Source organism: Sceloporus occidentalis, unplaced genomic scaffold (genome assembly GCF_023333645.1).
Source record: "Sceloporus occidentalis isolate IW3139 unplaced genomic scaffold, rSceOcc1.0.p SCAF_3, whole genome shotgun sequence".
Classification (NCBI taxonomy): Eukaryota; Metazoa; Chordata; class Lepidosauria; order Squamata; family Phrynosomatidae; genus Sceloporus; species Sceloporus occidentalis.
Genome location: NW_028316983.1, coordinates 72242853 through 72257841, shown reverse-complemented (window position 1 = coordinate 72257841; position 14989 = coordinate 72242853). Strand labels below are relative to the sequence as shown.

The following is a 14989-nucleotide window of genomic DNA, read 5'->3' as shown; positions in this document are numbered from 1 at the left end:
AATTATTGTTGGTAGAGACTGGAATAAAAATAAAGACCTTGACAGTATAGTAATAAACAATACTGAAGCACTACTATTTTCTTTTCCTGGTGACCAGTACTTAACAGAGCTTGTAATGTTAGATTTGAAAATTAATTACATAATGTTAAATATAATAATCTGAGTATGTTACCTGGTTTCCTTATGACCTCCTGGGGTGGTAAAATATGGTACTACGAAAATACAAAGAAGCCTATGACACAATTGTTCCTGGTAACATTGTGGTTACCAGTGGGTTACTGTGGCTAAACTAGGATTCAATCCTGGTCTCCCAGTGTCCTGGTCCAGCACTCAAACAACTACATCACTCTGGCTCTCTCCTGCTGACTAGGCTACTTAATTATCTTTCATTTATATCTCACCTGAGATATCATCGACTCCCAGGAGGCTCGCAAGTTGTCTGTATGTAGTATTTGAGAAGTAGCACACCTATGAATATGTACAGTACTACATTTTCTCATTAGCAAAAAGTTAAGTTGCAGCAGTATTTTGTCCCTGAAGCTTTTTCAGAATAAAACATTAAACAAAGTTGTAACAGAGAGGTTTGGGCAGCATGGCATCTAAAATTGTTGGAACTTAAGTCTCAAGGAAACTGTTGTATTCTTAAGAATGTTTTCCTGGATGAGAAAGAAAGAAAGAATTATAAGGGAGTTTATTGTCCCTTTTACTGTGGCAGGGAGATAAAGGCCATGCTCACTCTTTAGCTATAGGAGCGCTCCATTGAAAGACTATGTAAAACAGTAACAGAAGTCTTGTATAAACAGTTCAAATTAGAAATCCTTCAACTCTTTCCATTCATACATGAACAGCTCTCAACATGGGCAAGCTTGAAGCAGACTTCATAGGCTTTTTTCCTAGATGTAAAACCTAAGGCCAACTTAAGGGCCATGTTTGTTGTTCTTTGGCTATAACATGTGCTAGTCAAGGATATTAATTAATACCTTAATCAGATTTAGCATGTTAACTCAATTTAGACATTTTCTCAAACAACAGTGATTTGAAAATTCTCACCAGCCCTTCATTCCAAGCTTGTCTCTTCACATAGTGGAGGTTATCATCTTACTGTTCATCTTGGTATCCAAAATAAATACTTCATGACAACAGGCTAAGATGCTGCTAAATGGCCATGGTAAAATAGCTATTCCGAAGGTATTCCCTGATAATGTTGTTGTTGCCATTATATCCTGCCTTTCTCCCAATATAGGGACTCAAGGCAGTGAACAATAACTTAAAAACAATATAATTTAAAACAGTACATTAAAATATATAAATATAAAATTAAAAAAGTAAACAATTTAAAGAGCTAAAACAATTATAAATTAAAATATAATCTGTTAAAATACAAACCTTAAAATTTAAATTGCACATCATCCCTGCTGATTTCAGACCAGTTCTTCCTGTTCGTGGACGGTTAGGCTTAATAGTACATATCTGTTCTTTACTCAGTTTTCAAATTCTGCCAGGACATTATTTAGTTTGTATTTTGCACTATAATTTAATTAAGGTTCTTTTTTAGCTTTTCTCTAACATTTTATATTAACAGTTCATGCTCTGAGCCACAGTCTGCTCATTTTTGCATAAAGAATGGAACTTTTCAAAATTTTGTTTCCAATTATATAGTTATTTGATATCTATATTGGCCATCTAGTAACATCCATATATAGTTATTTATTGTTTGTCAAAGCATATGTTTACAATGAATAATCTGTTGGACTCACAAAATTAAAGTCACTCTTTTGATTCATTTCTTAAACTTAGCCCAAACAATCCCAAAATATTTGGTTCTGCTCTGTTTCCTACTTTTCCATTACAAGTTCACAGGATTATCAACATGTTCTGTTTTGATCAGTTTCTTTTTAAATGCTTGCACGTAATCTTTTTAATTTAATTTTCTTCTGTCTCTATAGTTGGAGCATGCAGTTTTATCAATACTATTTTTAATGAGTTTGGAAAATAGCATGAGGGGCAAAGAAAGTCAGATGTAACCATTTGGTGAGTTCTACCAAAGGTTTAGCTGGGGACCCTGGGAGGGCCAGATGGAGCCCCCAGGGCTTGAGGTCCCATCCTTGCTTTAGGGTATACAGGCCTCCTACATTTTGAACCATAGAATATTTGTTATGTTTATGGCATTCTTCTCTGTTTTCTTCGTGCTGAAAGGTAGTTTGTATTTTTCTGTCTCAAAAATTTATCAGCCTCAGTAAGAATGACTGAATAACACATGATGTGTATCCTACAGGTAAGGCACAAAACTCAGATTTGGTTCACATAAATCTGAGGAGATAACATTTGCAGAATCAATATGATTGAAGCAACATTAAATCTCTGGAAGAGCTATGTACCACGTACTATTTATTTATTTTGCCAGCCTCTTCAAAATTGTATAAAGAAGCAGTGCCAAGTAACACATAGGAATCCATCAGGGAATTAACAACCTGTAGTCTGTAGGAGCTTTTGTCCTTGGTAGAGCATTTCAGTAGAAGGAAAAGGGTTCCAAATAAATCAGTTTTCTTCAAATAGTTGTGATTGAAAGTGTTATTAGCCATAACAAATGTTTGCCCTGAGAAGGGAGCAGCTGCATCAGCTTTTTAAGGAAAGAAGTATAAAACATGAGTCACATCCATTTGATTTACAGAATGTGTGAGCCTTCTAGCTGATATTTGTGTTTTCAGATAAATTGTTTTTCATCTGGGTCATGTTAAACTGATTGTCTCATCCAAGTACCTCACTCCTCAATATTGATCTTGTTTTTTAAAAATTAACCATCAGAAACAACACTTAGATTGTTCCTAAATTAATATATTTGTATTTATATACTATCTCACCTTTCTTCTAGAAAGCAATGTGTTCCCTCACTGTTAATAAAATAAATAAATATATTTAATTGTCTGACTGCAGTACATAACATAAAGAAGTCAGTCAGAACATAGACAAGTGTATGACCACATGATGATCCTTCTGGATGATTCAGTGGTACCATCTACTGCCAAGATACTTATCTGTACCATAGCAGAGACAGTGTTCAAGCTGCAAGACTGGTGGAGGTCTGCATCTGCATTGCTTTCTAGTAAAAAGGTGAGACAAGGGAGCAGCTGCATCAACTTTTGAAGGAAAGAAGTAAAACATGAGTCAGATTCATGTCCTCCATTTTCTTGAATATCCTCCATTTGGAGCATAACTGAGAAGCATGGATTTACATTTATAGTAGTGTTTTTTGCTTTGATTTGGCCACAACCTCCATCTTTCTTGAATACCCTCCATTTGGAACATGACTGAGAAGGAGGATATTCAAGAAAAATGGAGGATGTGACCAAATCAAAGTAAAACAATACTGCTATAAATGTAAATCCATGCTTCTTAGTCATGCTCCAAATGGAGGATATTCAAGAAAAATGGAGGACATGATTAAAGAAGAGCAAAACACACTAATCTAAAAGTAAATCCATGCATTTTGGGCATGACTAAGAAGCATGGATTTACATTTATAGTAGTATTTTTTTTTGCTTTTCTTTAATCATGTCCTTCATTTTTCCTGAATGTCCTCCATTTGGACATGTCTGAGAAGAATGGATTTACATCTACAGCAGTGGGGTTTTTTTTTGCTTTTATTTGGTCACACCCTCCATTTTTTTTTAATATCCTCCATTAGGGGCAAGACTAAGAAGCATGGATTTACATTTATGTTACTGTTGTTTTGCTTTTATTTGGTCACATCCTCCATTTTTCTCAAACGTCCCACATTTTGCAGTGCGCCATCCTCCAACTCCTCCTTTGCCCTTTTCTGACTACAATCCCAGAGTCCCCAAGCCAAAACAAATACTGCCTAGGGAAGTCGAAGGTTTTCATGGCCGGCATCCATAGTTTTTTGTGGATTTTTTTGGCTACATGGCCATGTTCCAGAAGAGCATTTTATGCCCAGCATTTTTAAAATACTGTTTGAAAACACTGAAATTCTGGACCATGCCAATAACTATCAGGTCAGAATGCACAGGGAAGTCACTGAAATCCACAAACACCAAGACGACTTCAACAGTAAAGAAGAAACCCTTAAAGTGAACAAAATTTGTCTACCAGTCCTGAAAAAACAGGAAAATCAGGACCCAGCAAATGTAAATGGAAAACCACCCAGGGTCAGGGGTGGTTTCCCATCAGACAATGAATCTCTAATTCAATATCCTCCCACCCTGAGGTCTTGCCATTCAACAACAGACTAATACTAAATAAAACTTTTTTTTATTTGTACCCTGCTTTTCTGTAATAAAACCATCTAAGCAGCTAACATAGGCCCCATACAGAGAGGCCAAAATAAAGCTGCGTCAGGTCACTTTGGAAGTATGCTGTTTAAATGATGCATGTGTTTGAAGAGAGCAGAAGTCACGCCAAAACCATACTCCTGTCCTAAGGACTGGAACGCAGCTTTGGTGCAGCTTCTGGCCTCTTAAGATGCATGTGTCATTTAAACAGCATATCTCCAAAGTGACCCGAAGCAGCTTTATTTTGGACTGTCTGTTCGGGCCCATAGTTAAAGCATCTTACACACAATTTACAGTATCCCCCCTTAAAAAGGAATTAAACACATTACAATTAAAATTAATTTAAAATATGCTATGAATAACAACATAAACAATAACAGCATAAACAATGGACAGAGTGGTGGCATGATACATGATATGAGGGAGTAACCAATTCTGTCACCGAGTGCTTTTATTTAGGAAAGGCCTGCTGGAAGAAATCCGTCTTGACTGCTTTTTAAAAAGCTGTCTAAGCTGGTGATTTGACAGATCTCGTCCAGCAGGCCGTTCCATAGATTGGGAGTGGTTGCACAATCATAGAATCATAGAATATTAGAGTTGGAAGAGACTGCAAGGACCATCCAATCCAACCCCCCACCATGCAGGAAATCTCAATCAAAGCATTCCTGACAGATGTCCATCCAGCCTCTGCTTAAAGACCTCCAAAGAAGGAGACTCCACTACACTCTGAGGGAATGTGTTCCACTGTCAAACAGCCCTTACTGTCAGGAAGTTCCTCCTAATGTTGAGCTGGAATCTCTTTTCCTGTAGCTTGCATCCATTGTTCTGGGTCTCTGGAACAGCAGAAAACAAGCTACCTCCCTCCTCAATGTAAATCCCTTCAAATATTTAAACAGGGCTATCATGTCACCTCTTAACCTTCTCTTCTCCAGGCTAAACATTCCCAACTCCCTGAGTCATTCCTCATAGGTCATGGTTTCCAGACCCTTCACCATTTTAGTCGCCCTCCTTTGGACACACTCCAGTTTCTCAACATCCTTTTTAAATTGTGGTGCCCAGAACTGGACACAATATTCCAGGTGGGGCCTGACCAAAGCAGAATAGAGTGGAACTATTACTTCCCTTGATCTAGACACTATACTTCTATTGATGCAGCCTAAAATCACATTGGCCTTTTTAGCTGCCACATCGCACTGTTGACTCATGTTCAGTTTGTGGTCTACTTTGTGGACCATTCAAGTCCAATTTATGGATTCCTAGATCCCTTTCACACGTAGTTTCATTCAGCCAGGTGTCCCCCATCCTATATCTGTGCATTTTATTTTTCTGCCCTAAGTGCAGTACCTTACATTTCTCTGTGTTGAATTTCATTTTGTTAGCTTTGGCTCAGCTTTCTAGACTATTCAGGTCATTTTGAATCTTGATCCTGTCCTCTGGAGTATTAGCTATTCCTCCTAATTTGGTGTCATCTGCAAATTTGATAAGTATGCCCCCAATTCTGTCATCCAGGTCATTGATAAAGATGTTGAATAGCACTGGGCCCAGGACAGAGCCCTGTGGGACCCCACTGGTCACTTCTCGCCAGGATGAAAAGGAGCCATTGTTGAGCACCCTTTGGGTTCGGCCGGTCAACCAATTACAGATCCATGTAACAGTTCCTTTGTCTAGCCCACATTTTACAAGCTTGTTTGCAAGAATGTCATGGGAAACCTTGTCAAAGGCCTTACTGAAATCAAGATATACTATATCCACAGCATTCCCTTCATCTACCAAGCTGGTAATTTGATCAAAGAAAGAGATCAGGTTTGTCTGGCATGACTTCTTTTTCTGAAACCCATGCTGACTTTCTGTGATTATAGAATTTGAAGTCGAAGGCTTTCATGGCTGGCATCCATGTTTTTTTGGTGGGGTTTTCAGGCTATGTGGCCATGTTCTAGAAGAGTTTCTTCCTGACGTTTTGCCAGCATCTCTGAAGATGCTAGCCACAGATGCTGGCGAAACATCAGGAAGAAACTGTTATGGAATTGTCTTCTAGAAGTTCACAGACTCTCTCTTTAATGATCTGTTTAATGAAAAGGCCCTCTGGGAGGTTGCAGTTAGTCTGGTCTTTAGAGGCTGCAATAAATTCCTCCCAGAGGACCTGAGTGTGCAGGGTGGATTATATGGAAGTAGGGAATCCCTCAAATAGGTTGGACCCAAGCCATGTAGGGCTTTAAAGGTAATAAACAACACCTTGTACTGCACCTGGAAACTAACAGGCAGCCAGTGAAGTGATTTTAGAATGGGTGTTATCCAGTCACTCCTAGATTTTCCAGTGACCAGTCTGGCTGCTATATTTTGTACTAATTGGAGTTTCTGGATTAGGCACAAGAGTAGACCCATGTAGAGCGCATTGCAGAAATCGAGTCGTGAGGTTACCAGTGTATATACTACAGTTTCAAGGTCCTTTACGTCCAGGAAGGGGCGCAGCTGGCGTATCAACCGAAGCTGATAACAGACACTCCTGACTGTCGTATTTACCTTTGTCATCTGGAGCAACGGATCTAGGAGCACCCCCAAACTGCGAAAACAGTCCTTTGAGGAGAGTGATCCCTGATACCTGGTTTGGGGGTGCCTAGTGTAAGTGAGTACAGGACAATACAGAGATTAACATGGAGGTCACTCCTCCCTATCCAGGATCACACAGTAAACACTTGTCCCTCCATATTTGCTAGGGTTAGGGGTACAGGACCCTCCTGAATATGGAAAAAACCACAAATAACAAAAGCACCATGTTTTTACCTGAGAGGACATCTCTCTAGGGATCTCTAGGTCCTCCAGCACAACTCTGTGGTCAACGTCCAACAAACACTGACCATAGAGCTGCACTGGAGGAGCTACAAAGGCCTAGCAGAGTATTCTCTCTAGGAACCTCTAGGCCTTTTGGTGCAACTTTTAGTTAAAGTTGACCACAGAGTTGCAATGGAGGACCCAAATATTCCTAGAGAGAACATATTAATCAAATCTATGAATAATCAAATCCGCAAATATCAAAGCTTCAAATATGGAGGGATGAGTGTGTGTGTGTGTGTGTATACACACACACACACACAAACCCCACTCTCTTTCATGCCAGCCTTCTCTGAAGCTGCCAGCCACAGATGCAGGCGAAACATCAGGAACAGACTCTTCTAGGACATGGCCTCATAGCCCCCAAACCCACAAAAGCCCTACTGCCTGGGGATTCTGGGACTTGTAGTTCCCGCTCGTCCTCTTTCCTACCTGAGGCCAGGGGAAACCCTCGATCCCTTGGAGAGCCAGCCCTTCGGCGAATCAAAGGAGGCGGACAGGAGAGGGGAGGGGGAACCCGGTTGCCAGGGCCGCCCTGTTGCTAGGCAACGCCGCGGTTGCTCCGGAAGCGAGGTCAGCGGAAGTGCTGCCGGCCGGCCCTGCTGATTGGCTGGGAGCCCGGCGGAAGTGGGCGGGCACTTCCGGTGAGGAGGCGTGTTGTACTGAGGAATAAGCCGGTGTGCCACAGACAGGGCGATGGGGAAGAAGGCCGAGGCGGAGCTGCGGTGCGTGGTGGAGATGCCGCCCAGGGCCCCGGAGGAAGGCGAAGGTGAGCGAGGGGAAGGGAGGCAGAGGCCGGGGCTGGTGGCCTCTCTGGGTTCGTCTAAAAGCCGCTGCTCAAGGTCGGACCAGCCGCGCATGCGCACTCGAGGGAGGGCTCCCTGGCTGGGCAAAGGGCGCTTCTTGGCTGCTCTGACTGAGAGAGAGTTCCTGCATGGCAGAATGGGGCTGGGCTGGATGGCCCTCCTTGGGCCTCTTCCAACTCTAGCATCCTCTTGAGGCTGAGAGAGTGTGACCCATAAGGTTTCCATGGCCAAGCTGGTCTCCAGAGTCACAGTCCCCACATTCAGGCCGTTCTCATTCTGAGGGGCCTTTGGGGTTATTTATTGTTATTGTTACTATTATTATTAAGATTCATTTAAGAGCTCAGAATTATCATCAGATTTACTAGGAGCCATTGGAAGGGAAAACGCAGTCTGTTTCACCGCCTCATTCCCAGAGGATATGCTTCCAAAAGCACTGGGGCCCAGGTTTCAAAGCCAACCAAGCTTTCGCACTACTCTGAACGAAGAAAACTACAGATCATAGTCTCGCCAGTTACATATGAATTTAAACATGTGCAGACACCTTCGCCCTCATTGGATATTCAGACGTATGTTTGGAAAATTGGAAAACTGAAATACATTTAAGATTTAATTTGGAATGTGCTCATTGATTGTAAAAAGAGGCTTTTGGAAGGTGGGGCAGAGGCTGCGCTGGCACTGCGGAAATAATGCAGCTTCTTCACACTGCTTAAACTTCAATGGTTCGGTGCTATGGAGTTATGGGGTTTGTAACATGAAGCCGAAGGCTTTCATGGCCGGCATCCATGTTTTTTTGTACGCTGTATAAATGTAAACAGTAAACATTACAGAGTTCCTCTCCAAAGAAGGATTTCTTTCACATAAAGCAGCTAAATTGCAAAAGTAATCCACTTTGTCAAAATGGGATTTAATAGACTATAAAACTAGTTAAGACGTGCATCTGATTTTTAATTTTATTATCAATTATAATCAACATTTATTACAAATGCTGTTAATTTTACTATCAAGTGTTCTAAGAAATGTGAATGGTTATAGGACTGTTTCATGATTAGAAGATGACAATTTAGTTAAGGCAGATTGGAAAGGATGGTCTCCTGCGTATACAGATGATCCTCCTTTGTTCTGTGTGAAAGGGCTGAAAAAAGAGGCAATGCAGGGAGATGAGAATATAATTAAAGAGGAAAGGGAAAACAAGAGAAGGGATTTTGCTCCAATGCACAAAGTATGGCTCTTTAAAAACTGTGCAGCTGTTTCCTTCTCTCCAAAGCTCAAGATAGGGATATTGCAGGGAGAGAAGAGTAAGACCATTATGGAAGTTCTGGTAATAAAACTGTGAGTCTATTAATGTAAATTTGAATATGGATTTAAAATTAGCATTATTGTTATAAAACCCTTTTCAATGTACATGTAATTGAATTACGGTTTTCAGCATATTAATGATTAACTAACATTTTTACTTTCCCCCACTATCTTTCCCATCTCTGAAAAAAGCCACCCTGCCTGTGGTGATAATGCTTGGCTGGGCTGGATGCAAGGACAGGCATCTGGAGAAATACAGCACCATCTATCTTCAGAAGGTGAGTAGTAGCCATTCAGACCGTTGGCTTTGCCACAGGTTTTCTTGAGTGTTCCTGAGTGTAAGTACAGTGCGTTCTCGCCTTATATTCCAGGTATGATCAAGCCCCATTCACCATATTAGGGCTCGCCATCCATGTAACCTCAGGCCGTGTATGGTGAGCCCACGCAGGCCCACGTACAGCGTACCATAATTCACACACCAAGAATAGCATTTGGCAATATTCCTATTTGGCATATCTGACATAATTTCATATTTCTGAGGAAGAATCTTATCCTAAGGAGGCAGATATTGGAAACATCTTTCTTAATGGATATTACACTATGAAAAATCTAGAGTGAATTAATAGCAAGGTCTTGTCTTGCAATGCTTACTCAAACACTTTGCTTGCAGGTTGGAAATCCTTATACAGAACTGCCACAATCCAGTAGTTGAGTCTTTGTTTCTTGGAAATGGAACATTTGAAACATTAACAAAACTGTTTAAAGCTTTTCCTGAGTTATTCATACTAAATATGTTTACATCCCTATATGTAATGACAGTGCATTGAAGGCTTCCTTTGATGTGTATTGAATTCCAATTTGCAGCTTGAGTGAAATGAGGCTGATTTCAGATAAAATTATTTTTTTGTATATTGATAGTACAACATCTTTGAATGTATTATCCTTCTTTTGAATACTTACTTTGTTCTGCAGTCTCCTAATTGAAAAGTTTGATTTTGGTAGTGGCTCTGTCTTAAAACTATTTAGGAACTATGTTTGATGTGGCTCAGTATCCTCCTCAGAATGCATTCTAAGAGATATATAAGGAGTCATAGATCTTTGTAGGGGATTTATACTTAATTTGTCTTCAGAGATTGAACATAGAGTGTAGCATTAAGGTTCTGTTTGGCCTTTAGTCAATTTACACAAATGATGCTATGTTTTGAGAGAAGATTCTAGAACTCTTGAATCCCTATGTTGGGAAGGGGGATTGTGTCTCTCTTCCTGTTATGACAGATGGATGTAGAGCCACTTTGGTTTAAGTGCAAAAGATTTATGCAGATCCCTTCTCTCTGTCTTGGCCAAGCACCTGATTTGCGTTTGTATAAAAGATGCAGCGTGCATAGCAATGGATGGATATAGTGGTTATCATCAGTCATCAGCTGAAGCAAAAGCTTTTCATACCCAACTCTGTAATCTACATGCAGAACAGTTACTAGCATTTAATTAGGGACTACAGTTCGTGATCCCTCCACTCATCATGACCTGTAATAATAAGGAGTTGTAGTCCAAAACTTCTGGAGGCCAAAGATTTTCCATCCCTGTGCTGAAGGTTAATGCTTTGTAATTGCTCCAAGATGGAAATATTACTTTGTATCAAATTAGGTAAAGAAAGCCTAGGGAGTTCCTTCGAATGACCTATTACCAAAACCTACCACCAGAAGACATTGCCACATTTTAACAAATACATCAGGAATGTCAGAAGTTATCAGAATGCATTTTGATAGATGTAGGTTGTAGTAGGCATATCTGTTATTTCTTCTTTATTCTATATGCCCTCACTAAAACTTGTGTGTTCCTCACAGGGATGTGTAGTGATCCGCTATACTGCTCCCTGGAGATTGGTGTTTTTTTCAGAATCCATGGGTATAAAATCCATGCAGAATTTGGCTAAGAAGCTGTTGGAGCTCCTCTTTGATTACAGGGTGGAGATGAAACCCCTGTTCTTCCATGTCTTCAGCAATGGAGGTGCCATGTTCTATCGTTATATTGTGGACCTGCTGCATACTCAGCAGGAGTTCCAGCAGCTGAAGGTGGTGGGTACTGTCTTCGACAGTGCTCCTGGCCGGAAGAACTTGAGTGGTGCACTTCGTGCCATGTCAATTGTCTTGGCATCGTACAATGTATGTGTTAAGTATTCTCTTCTACTGACATTTGCAGTCCTTGCAGTGACATTCCGGATTGTGCTGTATCCTTTTTCTCGCTTTGTACACGAGACCCACTATGATGCCATGTTGAAGCAACCCTCTGGATGGCCTGAGCTCTACCTCTATTCTAAGGCTGATCCTGTTATTCTAGCAAGTGATGTGGAGAACATGGTGAAGGCTCGGCAGCAACGTCAAATTGTTGTTAAGACTGTGGACTTCATAGACTCAAATCATGTCAGCCATCTGAGGGCATATCCCACCTCATATGTGACTCATTGCACCTCCTTCATGTACAGTTGCATTGGAAGCACTTAGGCACACCAGGGTATCTGCTAGAGAAGAGTATGCAGAAGTGTCTCTTCTCTCTCAATAATGTATTTATACAAAGCATTTGTGACTACTACTGCTGCTCGTGGTGGAGGTTGGAGTATTTCTGAGAAATTGAATATCTGAAATTATTACATTGCTCAGAATTATAGAGTGGGACTGCAAAAAGCCCAAATTGATACATCTTATAATAAATATTTCCCTTTGGCTGTGCTTGTTGGCAAGGGGTGGCTAAAGTGTGGCCTGCAGGCTTCATATGTCCCCCTAGGACTCCCAAGGTGTCACAACATATTATTTCCTCCAGAATGTCCCCAAATGCATTCTGGGGGTGCGGAGGGCATTCCACCACATTTGGGGGCCCCTTAGGAGTCAACAAATCTTACAATTGTTTAAAAACTTTTTTTGTCTTGAACTGCTCCAGAATGTCCACTGGTAGTGTAGGATACATTTTCATCACCTTTTATGGGCCCTCTTGGCCAATTTAGGCCCAAGAGAGGCTTTTTGTGAAACCCCAAAATAGTGAAAATGCCCCCATACCATGTAGAGGTATTTAGGGTCAAAATATTGTGGGGTTTTTAAATTCGTTGGAACAGGTGTGACCCTCCAAGGTCCCTTAGGAAGCTAATGTGGCCCCTAGCCTTCCACATTTGCCCACCCTGCTATATAAGCTTTAGAAAGTGCTCTTTATTTGCTGTCCTTGCTCAAGTGTCTGAGTGAAGAAAAGTTAAACTCTGACCTATATAAATGCATATATATTTACATGTGTTTGCTTGATTTGTATGTTATTCTGTAGACTCCGAATAACATGGTGGTAACTACCAAGCACTGAAATTACCCTTTCAAATGAAATATTATTTAGCTTTTTGTCTGATCACTGAAATTTTAACAGGCATAGGCTCTTGAGTTTACTTGTGCCTCATAATATGTTCTCTGTGTTTGTTCTGTATATGCAAAGTTATAGTGTTATATACAGCTCTACCTATATTTCCATGAGAGGATCATGCTGTGTCCTGTCCTTCTTTATACCTAAAAGCTGTATCTGTGTGTTCCTTATTTCTCTGGATTTTCCCTTGTTCTGTTTTACCGCATTATCCATTGTATGGCTCCTGTCTCGGCTGTTCTCCTTCTCTGACACATCTTCATAGAATTGCCCCTTTGGGAGGATGACCTTTTAGCTGAGGACAGTCAGGCCATCATCTACCACACAGAATAAAGATGAGGAATCTCCTCAAGTTAGTTTTCACACAAAACCAAACACTTATGCTCCATATTAATACAGAATAACTGCCATATATTTATGTATATACATCATCATCTGTACCAATAAGCTTGGATTAAATGGTTATGTTAATACCAAACATGTTAGATTAATTTGGTCATGTGGATCGGACTACTAGCCAGGCTGTTACAGTTGCATTAAAAGGGCAGGTTGACCCATCTTGTGTTTTCATATATTTGCTCTTTTACAAATTTTATCAGTTTGCCTCTTATAACTTTGCATGTCTTTTATCTTGAAGGTCCTGTCACATGGGACATTTATTTCTAGTTTAATTGTCTAACAGAAATAATTCTTTAGGAAAATGGGATATGCTTCAGTTTGAGATGTGCTGAAGTCATATGCCATGCTCGCTGGCTGGGAGTTGTAGTCCAATGGATTTGAAGCCCCCTGTGGGGAAGGTGTTCTGGGAATATAACATACTAAGTGATTCAGAAAGAGTAGGTGACTTAGATCCAGATCAGTAACTCTAGACTATTCCAAATGATATTAGGGTCCAGAAGAATTAATGGTTTTTTGTTGCCTGTAAACAAAATACAACCTCAGTTATAGTACCTGAATATGTAATCTCAGGAGCTTTCATTGCTTTCATTTCAGTAAGTTATGTGGGGTATGTTTTGTCTTTGAATAGAGGTTTCTTGCTGCCACCTATAAAGAGTACAGCCCATTTTACAGCTGTTTCTCCACAACACTGCCACAAAATTGAAGGGCTATCTGTGTGCATATCTATATAAGAACAATATGAAATGTAGTGCTTGATTGGAAAAGAAAGTTTGTTAATGTGTCCAGCTGCATCTGTGTGGAATAATAGGGGGGGGGGGATTACCATTTTGTGTTTTGTTTTTTCCTTCTTTCTTTTTGGTGTGGTGGGTGAATAGTGTTAGACCAGTTCAGCCATCAAGATGCTAGATTCAAATTAATCCAATGATTTTTTTTTTTTGGGGGGGGGGAATTTTCTACATTTCATGGGACTTGTTCCCTAGCAAATATGAGTGGAATTGTAGTTTCAGCTGTGAAGATCACTTGATAATCTTGGGCCATCCAGAATATTATGATCTATTGTTCTGAGGACAACATGGAGTAACAGTGTAAATCTGTCTAAAGGTCTTGCAGCAGGAAAGGTTGAACAATAAATAATAATGCTACTGAGGAGTTTGAAGCTATTGCACAATTCTTTGCGCTTAATTATTTTATATGCTACCTAATGTGTTTCCTTGTTCTACTTCTTGTATTTATCAACCATATGACGGAGTATTCTGTCCGGTTTGTATCTTTAATTCAGCACTACATGTGCTGTTCACAGCTTTAATTTGTTTGGTTTTATTTGAAAGATTTATGTGTATCTTGCATTTCATGTATGACTGAGGTCCCCCCCCCGCCCCCGAATGATGGTGGCTAATATTAATAATAATAGATGGTGACGATTTTGAAAACTAAAAGTTTCTATGTACAGCGCTGTGTAAATTGACAGCGCTTTATAAATAAAGGTTAATAATAATAATAATAATAGGCATTTTAAAAGCATCTGATGACTTTTTCCTGATTAAAATTCTTTTACTCGCTATTGGTTGAGAAGCTCCTTACTTGTGGAGAAAAGGTGCAGCTGACTGCTCTCTAGTGGTCTTGAATCAAAACTGCAAGAGATTGAGGATTATAATTACAGTCAGCCCTTTTTATACACAGATTTTTTGTACATGGATTCAAGTATCTACGGTTTGAAAATGTTCAAAAAAAGTATACATTTCAAATATCAACCCTTGATTTTCCATTTTTTATAAGGGACACCATTTTGCTATGTCATTATATTTAATGGGACTTGGGCATACACAGATTTTGTTATCCACAGGGGATCTTGGAACTAAACCCCAGCATATAACAAGGGTCCACTGTACAGTGTTCCATTAGCTTGTTATTTGTTTAAATCAGGGGTGGGCAGTTATAGTTTTCCAGATATTGTACAGTTAGCCCTCCAGATTTGCG

At 40.1% G+C, this 14989-nt stretch overlaps 2 protein-coding genes across 6 annotated transcripts in view; one reads left to right on the top strand and one right to left on the bottom strand.

Annotated features, from left to right (window-relative positions):
• The window catches only part of ARMH1 (armadillo like helical domain containing 1), a 30366-nt gene extending 22724 nt beyond the window's left edge, over positions 1–7642 (bottom strand). For 3 of the 5 annotated variants that reach the window (XR_016280445.1, XM_089515008.1, XM_089515011.1), the window contains exon 1: positions 7551–7642. The gene's annotated coding sequence lies outside the window, so the exon portion shown is untranslated. Of the gene's footprint in view, positions 1–401; positions 657–1386; positions 1482–7550 lie in introns of those variants that run through there. The other 2 variants (XM_089515009.1, XM_089515010.1) reach the window with 2 other exon arrangements.
• A 1134-nt stretch (positions 7643–8776) lies between these two features.
• Positions 8777–14506, top strand: TMEM53 (transmembrane protein 53). The gene is made up of 3 exons (XM_089515012.1): positions 8777–8803; positions 9413–9498; positions 11065–14506. Exons 2-3 carry the CDS (start codon positions 9433–9435, stop codon positions 11719–11721), a joined length of 723 nt encoding a protein of 240 aa, XP_089371138.1. The 5' UTR covers positions 8777–8803; positions 9413–9432; the 3' UTR covers positions 11722–14506.
• Positions 14507–14989: the final 483 nt, after the last annotated feature.